At 43.0% G+C, this 14,219-nt stretch overlaps 1 protein-coding gene across 1 annotated transcript in view; it reads left to right on the top strand.

Moving 5' to 3' along the window:
- LOC128666580 (probable endonuclease 4) overlaps nucleotides 1-14,219 on the top strand; it is an 82,710-nt gene that overhangs the window by 66,217 nt on the left and 2,274 nt on the right. The window contains exon 9 of the mRNA XM_053721268.1: nucleotides 10,437-10,566. Within this exon, the coding sequence (XP_053577243.1) occupies nucleotides 10,437-10,566 (130 nt within the window). The remainder of the gene's footprint in view (nucleotides 1-10,436; nucleotides 10,567-14,219) is intronic.

The raw sequence follows: 14,219 nt of genomic DNA, 5'->3' as shown, positions 1-14,219 counted from the left end.
CCAGGAGATAGTTGTGCCTTCTTTGTGTCCTAATCCAGTTTCAAAGAAGGAACGTTTGTTGCACAACTTGGATGTAGTTCGTGCTCTCAAATTTTACTTAGCAGCTACTAAGGATTTCAGACAAACTTTGTCTTTGTTTGTTGTTTATTCTGGTAAACGGAGAGGTCAAAAAGCAACTTCTACCTCTCTCTCCTTCTGGATTAAAAGCATTATCCGATTGGCTTATGAGACTGCCGGACGGCAGCCTCCTGAAAGAATCACAGCTCACTCCACTAGGGCTGTGGCTTCCACATGGGCCTTCAAGAACGAGGCTTCTGTTGATCAGATATGTAAGGCAGCGACTTGGTCTTCACTGCACACTTTTTCTAAATTTTACAAATTTGATACTTTTGCTTCTTCTGAGGCTATTTTTGGGAGAAAGGTTTTGCAAGCCGTGGTGCCTTCCATTTAGGTGACCTGATTTGCTCCCTCCCTTCATCCGTGTCCTAAAGCTTTGGTATTGGTTCCCACAAGTAAGGATGACGCCGTGGACCGGACACACCTATGTTGGAGAAAACAGAATTTATGTTTACCTGATAAATTACTTTCTCCAACGGTGTGTCCGGTCCACGGCCCGCCCTGGTTTTTTTTAATCAGGTCTGATAATTTATTTTCTTTAACTACAGTCACCACGGTAACATATGGTTTCTCCTATGCAAATATTCCTCCTTAACGTCGGTCGAATGACTGGGGTAGGCGGAGCCTAGGAGGGATCATGTGACCAGCTTTGCTGGGCTCTTTGCCATTTCCTGTTGGGGAGGAGAATATCCCACAAGTAAGGATGACGCCGTGGACCGGACACACCGTTGGAGAAAGTAATTTATCAGGTAAACATAAATTCTGTTTTTATTTATGTGCAGCCACCACAATGCTGAAGCCCTGTGTCCTGGGGATCTGTGCCCTGGTGATCCATGTATAAAGACATCTGTGCCCTGGCGATCCATGTATAAACACCTGTGCCCTGGGTTTCTCTGGGGTTTCCTGTACAGTCAAGCCTGTACCCTGAAATCCATGAGCAATGTCTGTAAAGGGGTTCAACTCCTATACCAGGATAGTCATATAGCACATCTGAAGGCACAACTTTAACACATGGTTTCTGGTTTGCTTGGCTCTTCTAGTTAGTTTTGTTGTACACAAGAGAACAATAACCATTTTGACTGTGCGAGGCCTGAATATTTTGCTTGTATCCTGATGTATGGTACATTAACCTCTTGATAGCTGTATTTATTTATTTTTGTATATGAAAAATAAATATGCTAAAGGCATAATTAGACTTGAACCTGTGGTGGCCTCAGAAATTATATAGTGGAGGGGCAAACACTTACCTTGCAGAGCTCTGGGGAGGGGGCAAGATATGGGGGACCAAGTCAGGGAGCCCTATGTTTTAGGTGGGCGTAGTCAGCACAATCAGAGGTGAAGTTGCAGTTCTGTGGATCGAACTGGCTGCCGACCAGCTTAAAAGGGGTGCAAAATAAAAGATTTATACTGCACCCTGTGGTACCACCGCTGCTTAACTGCACAACTAGATGCACAATATAATTAAACACAATACGCCAGAGGGTGGCCCCTTTGTAAAATGCATAAAATAATTTAACTCCTGTTTCAGACCTGTTTAATATATATTTCTTTCCTAAGATATGGTGAGTCCACGGCTTGAGTAATTACTGTTGGGAATATCACTCTTGGCCAGCAGGAAGATGCAAAGAAGTTAAACTGTTAAGTATCACTCCCTTACCCACAACCCCCAGTCATTCTCTTTGCCTTCGGTGCATGGAGGAGGTGAAGTTTAGGTGTCTGAAGAAATTTTTTATCTACAAGCAAGTTTTGGGGTATAGTCGTATTCCACGTCATTCCTTGCAGTCGGGTAGTGGTGGCATTTAAAGCAGTTAGGAACTTGTAAAGAGGTACTTACTGAGTTTTCCTAACAATTGCTGCCCTAGTTTAGAAAGCCAGAGTTGGCTACTCTGTTCTTTCTTTTTCAAAGGTCTCTGTGAAGAACTGTGTCCTCTCATACCTTGTAACTGTCTACATGCCGGACAGCGGAGCCGGTAAGTACTTTTTCTTCCAGTTGGGGAGACCATGCACTTAATAAATTAAAAGAAACTGCTTTTTTTATTGGGACATAGATAATCCTGTTGTATGTAGAGGCGTAACTAGAAACAACAGGGCCCAGGTGCAAGAATCTAAGAAGGGAAAGTGTCCAGGAAAACATGGCTGAGGTGGCAACCCTAACTGTATATAGTGGTACTGTATAGAGACACTGTTTACCCCTGCCCCCCCCCCATGCTGTAGTAACAAGGTCTGTAATTTGCTGGTTCCACAAACATACACACACATACATGCATAAATACACACACAGTCACATAGATACATACACACACACATAAACACCAATGGGTAAAACAGAAACACTATCCCCTGTAGTCAGAGACACTAGTAAAGCATCATATCACACTTGCATGATATCAGTGCAGGTCAACGTTTTTTATTGAAGAAGAAAAAAAAAATTTTTTTTGAAGCTGTGCCCCCACCCTCAGGGGCCCAGTCGCAGTTGCGATCTCTGCAACCCCATGTAGTTTCGCCCCTGGTTGTATGGGTTACACTGGGGCAAGAAGCAGGCACTGTAGCATGTGTGAGACTAACATTTAAACTCTTTTAAAAAAAAAGGGTAAAATGTTTTTTATTAGGTTTTTCTGACACATATTTTCTTGACAAAACAATTCAAGCTTAAATTGAAAGTAAGCTTATTCATTTCCCCTCTGCTTTAAAACAAAACGATGCAACATTGTCCGGTTTGAAAAAACGGTTATTTCTTTTACTCAGTGTAGCAGGAAGCTATTTTTAGTGCCTCTCTGTGTCACAGCAGTAATTTGAGCTTGTCAGTTGCGGCTTGTCAGTTGACCGGCTTTACTTCATAACGTTTCTGAGGAAAAAGTTGTTTGTCTCCATTTCTGGGTGATCCGGTCTTAATTGGTAGCAGTAAGGCACCTCAGTATTCGAGGTGTGGGGTTGCCTGAGGAGTATTTTAGAAGTTTATTTGATGTTTATTAAATGTTTTTTCTTAACTTTTCTCACATAATTTTAGCTGGGGATCAATCCTAATTTGGGATAAAATTTAAAGTGCATTTTTTCCTTAGCTTATTTTAATTGAATATTAAAATCTTTGAAACTTATTTATACAAGTTTATTTACGGTTTCACAATATGTCTGATATGGAGCAGTGCCCTGCGGTTCCTCTATAACTCCTAGTGGAGTTTATTTAAAAGCAGAAATTGCTGCCCAAGTATCTTCAGCTGTATCTGCGGCATTAGCTGCCATTCCCAGATTACAGGGAAAACGCAAAAGGAAATCTAGAAATTCAGAAAGTAAGGTGCCTGTCCTCAGTTCTGCTTCCCAAGTTGCCCTTTCTCATAAGTCTAATGAGGAAGATACATTGGGACTTTCTGAGGGGGAAATCTCAGATTTGGACAGTATAATTCCTTCTTCTGAGACTGAGGTGGTATTTTTCATATTTAAGCTTGAACACCTTTTGTATTGTTAAAGGAGGTTTTAGCTTCTTTAGATGACTCTGATACCCCTTTCGTTGTCACTCCTAAGAAATCTAGTAAACCTAATAGTTTCTTTGATGAACTTTCCACTTTAGAGGTTTTTCCTGTGCCGGACCATGCTAGGGAGATTATCTCACAGGTATGGGAGAAACCAGGGGTGTCCTTTTCCCCGTCTCCTATTTTGAAGATTTTTTTTCCTGTCGAGGACTCCATTAAAGACCCTTGGTATACTGTACCCAAAGTTGAAGGGGCCATTTCCACTCTGGCTAAGAGAACCACTATTCCTATTTTGGATAGCTGGTCTTTTAAGGATCCAATGGACAAAAAGCTGGAGGCTTATTTGAAAAAGATTTATGTCCATGAAGGTCTCCAATGGCAACCTGCGGTGTGTATTGCCACCGTGACTAGTGCGGCATCTTATTGGTTCGACGCCTTGTCTGATTCTATTCAAGTAGAGACTTCCTTGGATGAAATTGAAGATAGTATTAAAGCTCTTAAGTTTGCCAATTCCTTTATTGCAGATGCCATTGTACAGGCTGTTAGACTAGGAGCTAAAACTTCTAGTTTCGCTTTCCTAGCCTGCAGGGCGTTATGTTTGAAATCCTGGTCTGTGGACGTTTCCTCTAAAGTCAAGCTTCTGGCGATTCCTTACAATGGCAAAACCTTGTTTGGACCCGGTTTGGCAGAAATTATCTCTCATATTACGGGTAGAAATAGGTCTTTTATACCTCAAGATAAGAAGAAGAATAGGCCTAAAGGACATCAGAGTAATTTTCGTTCCTTTCGTAACTTCAGAGGAAAGCCTTCCCCTTCTTCCAAGCGGGAACAATCCAAGTCTTCTTGGAAACCCAATCAATCTTGGAACAGGTGGAAACAATCAAAGAAACCCACAGCTGATGCCAGATCAGCATGAAGGATTTGCCCCCGATCCAGGATCGGATCAGGTGTTGGGCAGACTTTCTCAGTTCTCTCAAGTCTGGATACGAGATGTCCCAGATCCCTGGACTGTGTACATAGTATCCCAGGGTTACAAATTGGAATTCAAGACTTTTCCTCCCAGAGGCAGATTCCTTCTCTCAAGATTATCTGCAGACTAGATAAAGAGAGAGGCGTTATTGAAATGTATACAAAATCTTTCCTCCCTGGGAGTGATAGTTCCAGTGCAAGAACAGGGTCTCGGGTTCTACTCCAACCTATTTGTGGTTCCCAAAAAAGAGGGGACTTTCCGTCCCATTCTAGACTTGAAGTGTCTAAACAAGTTTCTTTCAAGATGGAGACTATACGCTCCATTCTTCCTTTAGTACAAGAGGGTCAGTTCATGACAACCATAGACCTAAAGGATGCGTATCTTCATGTTCTTATTCACAGGGACTATCACAGATTCCTGAGATTTGCCTTTCAGGACAAACATTTCCAGTTCATGGCCCTTCCATTTGGTCTAGCCACGGCTCCCAGAATTTTTTCAAAGGTTCTGGGGGCTCTTTTGGCAGTGATCCGTTCTTGTGGAATTGCTGTGGCACCCTACCTGGATGACATATTGGTTCAGGCGCCATTTTTTCAACTAGAAAAATCTCACACAGAGATATTGTTGTCTTTTCTTCGTTCCCACGGATGGAATGTGAATCTTGAATAAAGCTCCCTTTCCCCTGCCACAAGAGTAGTGTTCTTAGGGACCATAATAGGTTCTCTATTGATGAAGATTTTTCTGACAGAGGTCAGGAAAAACAAAATAATTTCCTCTTGCCTCTCTCTTAAGGCTTCTGCTCATCCTTCAGTGGCTCAATGTATGGAGGTAATCGGTCTGATGGGGGCTTCCATGGACATCATTTCTTTTGAGAGCTCTCCAGTTGTGCATGCTCAGGCAATGGAATGGTGACCATGCAGATCTATCTCAGAGAATAGTTAGATCAGTCGTCAAGGGATTCTCTCCCATGGTGGATTTCTCAGGAATATCTGTCTCAGGGCACATGCTTTCGGAGACCTTCCTGGGTGATTGTGACCACGGACGCCAGCCTGCTGGGCTGGGGAGCAGTCTGGGACCCATTAAAATCTTAGGGCTTTTGGACTCTGGAGCCATGAAGGTTACTCGGATTCTTCAGTGGGCAGAGACCCCACAATTGTTGTCTGCCATCTACATTCCAGGAGTAGACAACTGGGAAGCGGATTTTCTGAGCAGACAGACTTTTCATCCCGGGGTGTGGGAACTCCATCCGTAGGTGTTTTCCAGCTTAGTCCTCAAATGGGGTGTGCCGGAATTAGATCTGATGGCGTCCCGTCAGAACACCAAGCTTCCAAGGTACGGTTCAAGGTCATTAGATCCGCAGGCCGTTCTGATAGATGCTCTGGCAGTTCCTTGGGTTTTCAGGTTGGCATACCCGTTTCCTCCATTTGTTCTCCTTCCTCGAGTCACTGCTCATATCAAACAGGAGAGGGCATTGGTGATTCTAATAGTCCCTGCATGGCGTCGCAGGATCTTGTTTGCAGATCTAGTGGAGATGTAATCTCTCCCACCTTGGAGACTATCTCTGCGGAAGGACCTCCTGATTCCGGGTCCCTTCCTTCATCCAAATCTCGTTTCTCTGAAGCTGACTGCTTGGAGATTGAACACTTAATTCTGTGTAAGCGTGGTGTTTCTGAGTCGGTCATTGAGACCATGATTCAGGCTCGCAAGCCTGTTACTAGAAAGATTTACCATAAGATATGGCGTAAATATCTTTATTGGTGTGAATCCAAGGGCTACTCTTGGAGTAGAAATAGACAAGGGATTGTCAGTCAGTACCCTGAAGGGTCAGATTTCTGCTTTATCAGTTTTACTACATAAACGTTTGGCGGATGTGCCAGATGTGCAATCTTTTTGTCAGGCCTTAGTCAAAATCAGGCCTGTCTTTAAGTCTGTTGCTCCTCCTTGGAGCCTTAACCTTGTTCTTAAAGTTTTACAGCTGGCTCCGTTTGAGCTGTTGCATTCCATAGACATTAAGTTGTTATCTTGAAAGGTTTTGTTTCTTGTTGCTATTTCTTTTGCTCGAAGAGTCTCTGAACTCTCTCAGCTCTGCAGTGTGATTCCCTTATCTTATTTTTCATGACGATAAGGCGGTTCTTTGTACTAAGTTAGGTTTCCTTCCTAAGGTTGTTTCTAATAGAAATATCAATCAGGAAATGTTGTTCCCTCTCTGTGTCCTATTCCCTTTTCTTCCAAAGAAAGTTTGCTACACAATTTGGATGTTGTACGTGCTCTTAAAGGGGACTAAGGATTTTCGCCAGTCCTCTGCCCTCTTTGTCTGTTTCTCTAGAAAACGTAAAGGTCAGAAAGCTACTGCTACTACTCTTTCTTTTTGGTTACAAAGTATTATTCGTTTGGCTTATGAGACTTCTGGACAGCAGCCTCCTGAGAGAATTACGGCTCATTCCACAAGAGCTGTTTCCTCTTCTTGGGCTTTTAAAAATGAAGCTTCTGTGGAACAAATTTGCAAGACTGCAACTTGGTCTTCTCTACATACTTTTTTCAAAATTTTACAAATTTGATACTTTTGCCTCGGTTGAGGCTTCTTTTGGGAGAAAGGTTCTTCAAGCGGTGGTGCCTTCTGTTTAGGACTACCTGTCTTGTCCCTCCCTATTTATCCGTGCCCTCTAGCTTGGGTATTGGTTCCCAACAGTAATTACTCAAGCCGTGGACTCACCATATCTTAGGAAAGAAAAACAAAATGTATGCTTACCTGATACACTTCTTTCTTTCCGTATATGTTGAGTCCACGGCCCCACCCTTTATGTTAAGACAGTTCTTTTGACTATAACCTCAGGCACCTCTACATCTTGTGTTACTCCTTTTTCTCCATTTCCCTTCGGTCGAATGACTGGGGGTTGTGGGTAAGGGAGTGATACTTAAAGGGACAGTTTACCCAAAAGAAGACTGAATTTTATTGAATTAATCTGTCTATAATAAAATGTGTGTTTTTTTTTTTTTTTTTAAAACGTCCTGTAGCATTAGATTTTTATTTAGCAAAATGCTGTTTCCATGGTCTGGTAAGGATACCCACTTGTTTAATTTCTGGCCTTGCGGCCACTTGAGCAGAATCCCTTCTGTGCGGGGCGCATACTCCAGCCCCCATTGTGACGTCACCGCTAGTGTGAACACGGTGCACGCTACACTTGGCTATACAGGTCTGAACTCCTGCTCTCTCTGCTCACAGCTCCCCATGCCCCCGCTCCAGTCCTGCTGCTAACGGTCACAGCGCACAGAGCTCTCATCATCCTGTGAGCACTGAAGGCTTTTGTGTTTATGCGCTCTGACCGGATCGTTCTGTAAGGGGGCTGTAATTTATAACTAACAAACTGGATACGGCCCCCTTACAGAATTATCCGGTTAGAGCGCATAAACACAACAGCCTTTAGTGCTCACAGGATGATGAGAGCTCTGTGCGCTATGACTGTTAGCAGCAGGACCGCAGCGGGGTCAAGGGAGCTGTGAGCGGAGAGAGGAGGAGTTCAGACCTGTATAGCCAAGTGTAGCGTGCATCGTTGAAGGGGAATCTCCCTTGTACTCTATGGACTTGAAACCTATCACTGTGCATGCTAGAAGGGTAATAGAGTACCTGCCTTATTTTATCATGTCTACATGCTGCAGTTTCCTGGCTGTTATGACACAAATGCCTTATAGAGCTGAGTACAGACACTTTAATATTATTTGTTAGTTATACATATACACATGTCTGTAAATGTTATAACTCTAAGCAATTCATATTATGCCAGTGGTTGCTTTGAATAATAATATTTACAGATGTATGTGTATATAACTAACAAACTGGATACGCCCCCCTTTAAAGAACGATCCAGTCAGAGCTGAGAGCACATAAACACAACAGCCTTTAGTGCTCACATAGTGCTAAATTTGCAAACTTAGCATACAGGGAGTGCAGAATTATTAGGCAAATGAGTATTTTGACCACATCATCCTCTTTATGCATGTTGTCTTACTCCAAGCTGTATAGGCTCGAAAGCCTACTACCAATTAAGCATATTAGGTGATGTGCATCTCTGTAATGAGAAGGGGTGTGGTCTAATGACATCAACACCCTATATCAGGTGTGCATAATTATTAGGCAACTTCCTTTCCTTTGGCAAAATGGGTCAAAAGAAGGACTTGACAGGCTCAGAAAAGTCAAAAATAGTGAGATATCTTGCAGAGGGATGCAGCACTCTTAAAATTGCAAAGCTTCTGAAGCGTGATCATCGAACAATCAAGCGTTTCATTCAAAATAGTCAACAGGGTCGCAAGAAGCGTGTGGAAAAACCAAGGCGCAAAATAACTGCCCATGAACTGAGAAAAGTCAAGCGTGCAGCTGCCAAGATGCCACTTGCCACCAGTTTGGCCATATTTCAGAGCTGCAACATCACTGGAGTGCCCAAAAGCACAAGGTGTGCAATACTCAGAGACATGGCCAAGGTAAGAAAGGCTGAAAGACGACCACCACTGAACAAGACACACAAGCTGAAACGTCAAGACTGGGCCAAGAAATATCTCAAGACTGATTTTTCTAAGGTTTTATGGACTGATGAAATGAGAGTGAGTCTTGATGGGCCAGATGGATGGGCCCGTGGCTGGATTGGTAAAGGGCAGAGAGCTCCAGTCCGACTCAGACGCCAGCAAGGTGGAGGTGGAGTACTGGTTTGGGCTGGTATCATCAAAGATGAGCTTGTGGGGCCTTTTCGGGTTGAGGATGGAGTCAAGCTCAACTCCCAGTCCTACTGCCAGTTTCTGGAAGACACCTTCTTCAAGCAGTGGTACAGGAAGAAGTCTGCATCCTTCAAGAAAAACATGATTTTCATGCAGGACAATGCTCCATCACACGCGTCCAAGTACTCCACAGCGTGGCTGGCAAGAAAGGGTATAAAAGAAGAAAATCTAATGACATGGCCTCCTTGTTCACCTGATCTGAACCCCATTGAGAACCTGTGGTCCATCATCAAATGTGAGATTTACAAGGAGGGAAAACAGTACACCTCTCTGAACAGTGTCTGGGAGGCTGTGGTTGCTGCTGCACGCAATGTTGATGGTGAACAGATGAAAACACTGACAGAATCCATGGATGGCAGGCTTTTGAGTGTCCTTGCAAAGAAAGGTGGCTATATTGGTCACTGATTTGTTTTTGTTTTGTTTTTGAATGTCAGAAATGTATATTTGTGAATGTTGAGATGTTATATTGGTTTCACTGGTAAAAATAAATAATTGAAATGGGTATATATTTGTTTTTTGTTAAGTTGCCTAATAATTATGCACAGTAATAGTCACCTGCACACACAGATATCCCCCTAAAATAGCTATAACTAAAAACAAACTAAAAACTACTTCCAAAACTATTCAGCTTTGATATTAATGAGTTTTTTGGGTTCATTGAGAACATGGTTGTTGTTCAATAATAAAATTAATCCTCAAAAATACAACTTGCCTAATAATTCTGCACTGCATAATGCAACTTGATTGGCCATGGGGCAGGGTAATAAAGTTTCTAAGCACAGCCCTTTCATCAGGGCGTTCCAGGGTTGTCTGGCAGAAGGGAAAATAAGCAAGGAAAAAGGTTAAAAAATATATATTTCCTTATTACAATATTTATGTTTTAGATTCTACTTCACTTGTTAACATAGAGTTATTGCTGCTAAACAATTATATCTCCTGAGTGAACTGGTCCTTTAACAGTTTAACTGTGGTGCTATTTGCCTCCTCCTGCTGGCCAGGAGTGATATTCCCAACAGCAATTACTCAAGCCGTGGACTCACTATATCCGGAAATACATTTATCAGGTAAGCATAAATTTTGTTTTCTTTGCACTAACTGGACCCCCCACCTATTTACAGGCACAGTAGGCTGCAGGCTGGACCGCCATGAGAACATTGGGCGAGGCCACATTGGATTGGAGGGTTTCAGACAGGTGATGAATGAGCCCCGGTTAAACGGTATCCCCATGATACTGGAGACTCCCTACAGGTTGGTGCAAGTGGGGTGCAGCATACAGGTTCTTAAACAAACATTACCTACCTTTTAATTTCCCCCAACTCAAAGAGCAGTTACATGTTTTTATTTTATCTATGACAATTCTCTTTTTTCTTTCTAAAAGAGATTTTTTCAGGGTAAAAACTACTTTATGTTTTCATACCTGCGGGGTAAATCCCACCAATAGAGTCCTTACCAGCCAGCGAGGAATTAATTTGTTGTGCATAAACATATACAGTATTTCCTGTTAGTTTCAACATCAAAAAATCATGGAAAAATATAGTTTATATATTTTATTGCTGTCCTATTATATGTACAGTATGTTAGAAAATAATGCTATTTTAATTTTTCTCAAATTTTTTGAAATAATTGTAACTTTTATTTGCTCACGCACAGAATCCTGTGTGTCAATCTGTAGATCATCAGGTTCGCTGCTTCAGCTGTCACTTCATTTAATATGACCCATGTGTGCGGATCTAGTGTTTGTCCAGCCACATTGCAGCTGTGTAAGGTCCTTAAAATGAAACTTGCATGACTGATCGTGTCGTTTTAATACACTTAAATTCAATTCTATTATCAATTTACTTTGTTCACTAGGTATAATTTGTAAAAAAAAGTGCATAGCTAGGTAGGCTCAGGAGCAGTAATGCACTACTGAGAGCTAGCTGCTGATTGCTGGCTGCACATATATTCCTCTTGTCATTGGCTCACCAGTTGTGACCTGAATATTCAACAAAGGATATCAAGAGAACAAAGCAAATTTGATCATTGCATGATCTGTCTTAATTATGAAAGTTTACATTTGATTTTCGTGTCCCTTTGAGCAGGAACAAGTAACACTATTTGTTGCTCCCTTTAGCAGCCAAGGTAAAGGGTTAAATATCTGAAATACTCCAGCTTGAAGCTTGTGAGGTCTGAAGCATCACCACTAGATGGCGCCTCATGTACGGTGATTACTGCTGCTGATGCTGTAACTGAAATACTTGTGTAGTTTGTGGGCTAGATTTATAAAGCCCCTACGGAAGCAAGTTCTCATAAGAACTTGCTCGCTGTGATTTATCAAGCAGCGGTCACCAGACCGCTGCTTCCCTACGCTCTTCGCCACCTTTAAACTGGTGAAATTCAATCTCCTCGGTCGAGTTCGACCGAGGAGATTGACAGCTCCTGCCCGCACGTGATTGGCTGTGCGCGGGCAGGGGGCGGGATTGCACACGAGCGCAAAATTGTGCTCGTGTGTAATGCCAAATACCTGCGGGTAATTTCGCCCCGCCACAGGCGAGCTGAGGCATACAGGGGCGCATATACGCGCCTCTGTACGCCTCAGCTATAATAAATCTAGCCCTGTGTGAGACGTAAGTTGTTATTGTGCAAGACAAGTGGTAAAGTGTGTGTGAGAGAAGAGCAGTGTACAGATAGCAAGAAAAACACTGATCTGAAAAAATGTGTGCAAGAGACATCCTGTGAAAGGTTTGCGAGAGATATCCTGTGAGAAGTGTGCAAGAGACATCCTGTGAGAGGAGTGCAAGAGACATCCTGTGAGATGTGTACGAGACATCCTGTGAGAGCTGTGCAAGAGACATCCTGTGAGAGCTGTGCAAGAGACATCCTGTGAGAGCTGTGCAAGAGACATCCTGTGAGAGGTATGCAAGAGACATCCTGTGAGAAGTGTGCAAGAGACATCCTGTGAGAGGTGTGCGAGAGACATCCTGTGAGAGGTGTGCGAGAGACATCCTGTGAGAGGTGTGCGAGAGACATCCTGTGAGAGGTGTGCGAGAGACATCCTGTGAGAGGTGTGCGGGAGACATCCTGTGAGAGGTGTGCGAGAGACATCCTGTGAGAGGTGTGCGGGAGACATCCTGTGAGAGGTGTGCGAGAGACATCCTGTGAGAGGTGTGCGAGAGACATCCTGTGAGAGGTGTGCGAGAGACATCCTGTGAGAGGTGTGCGAGAGACATCCTGTGAGAGGTGTGCGAGAGACATCCTGTGAGAGGTGTGCGAGAGACATCCTGTGAGAGGTGTGCGAGAGACATCCTGTGAGAGGTGTGTGAGACATCCTGTGAGAAGTGTGCGAGAGACATCCTGTGAGAGGTGTTAGCTTATGTGCGGGTTACTGTTAGCTTATGTACAGGTTACTGTTAGCTTATGTGCGGGTTACTGTTAGCTTATGTGTGGGTTACTGCTATCTTATGTACAGGTTACTGTTAGCTTATGTACGGGTTACTGTTAGCTTATGTACAGGTTACTGTTAGCTTATGTACAGGTTACTGTTAGCTTATGTGCGGGTTACGGTTAGTTTATGTACGGGTTACTGTTAGCTTATGTGCGGGTTACGGTTAGCTTATGTACGGGTTACTGTTAGCTTATGTACAGGTTACTGTTAGCTTATGTGCAGGTTACTGTTAGCTTATGTGTGGGTTACTGTTAGCTTATGTACAGGTTACTGTTAGCTTATGAGTGCCATTCCTAGACGTTTATCTATACGTACGGTTTTGTTTAGTGAAGGTGGAAAATTATCTGACGATGTCACTAGCTATGTCATAGTGATTGTCTCAATGTGTGATGTCATACTTAGCTCCCAAGTGCGATGGATAGGGGAGGGAAGTATAAAGGGGCTGTAGAATGCTCTTTCCTTTAATGGGTTCACTATGAACCATTTTACCTGTTGTAGTGTATTAAATTAATTACCAATCTTTTACTTTTACTCTTGAAACCACCACTCACACTGAAAATATAAATACTGTAGTATTCACTATAGAAAAGCTATGTAAACAAGATGCAGCAGAAATCAGTGGGGGTGGGAGTGATAGAGAGAGCCCAGCTCATTGGAAGAGTGTTTCTGCAGCTGCTTTGAATACAAGGAGCTCATCTGTTTTCCCTTTACATTTGGAATTTTAATTTTTTACCCTGTCTGATAAACTCTATGAAATGTTTATCTATGTATCATGTCTCAGTGATTATCTGCCTTTAGATTATTGCCGTTTCTCTTTAAGTTAAGCAAAAAACTGAAATATAAATATATATTTCTGCTAACAGGAAGGAGGGGCTGTTTGCAAATGAGAGGATGTTTCTAATAATAATTAAGAACGTTTCATGTTAATATCAGATTGTTATGGAGACGCTGTGCAGCAAATTAACCCATGCACTACTGAATACACTAGACATAAAATGCGTACAGTTCCCCTGGGAGACAAAGGTTTGGCTAAAAATCTGCAATTTGACACTGAGAATAACTCAATTAGGTATTCAGCTTTATGGCCCTGGTGTTTGCTGCAGAACATTCTCAGATTCACCTTTTTGTAGGAAAAGGAAAGTCTAATAAGTGTGAGATAGAAATGAGACTGACCCCAAAGGGAGTGAGAGGGAGACTGACCCCAAGAGAGGGAGACTGACCCCAAAGGGAGTGAGAGGGAGACTGACCCCAAAGGGAGTGAGAGGGAGACTGACCCCAAAGGAAGTGAGAGGGAGACTGACCGCAAAGGGAGTGAGAGGGAGACTGACTCCAAAGGGAGTGAGAGGGAGACTGACCCCAAAGGGAGTGAGAGGGAGACTGACCCCAAAGGGAGTGAGGGAGACTGACCCCAAAGGGAGTGAGAGGGAGACTGACCCCAAAGGGAGTGAGGGGGGAGACTGACGACAAAGGGAGTGAG

The sequence above is a fragment of the Bombina bombina genome, chromosome 7 (assembly GCF_027579735.1).
Source record: "Bombina bombina isolate aBomBom1 chromosome 7, aBomBom1.pri, whole genome shotgun sequence".
In the NCBI taxonomy this organism is placed as follows: domain Eukaryota; kingdom Metazoa; phylum Chordata; class Amphibia; order Anura; family Bombinatoridae; genus Bombina; species Bombina bombina.
Note: the sequence above shows the minus strand (reverse complement) of the source record. Positions and strands in the feature narration are given on the sequence as shown.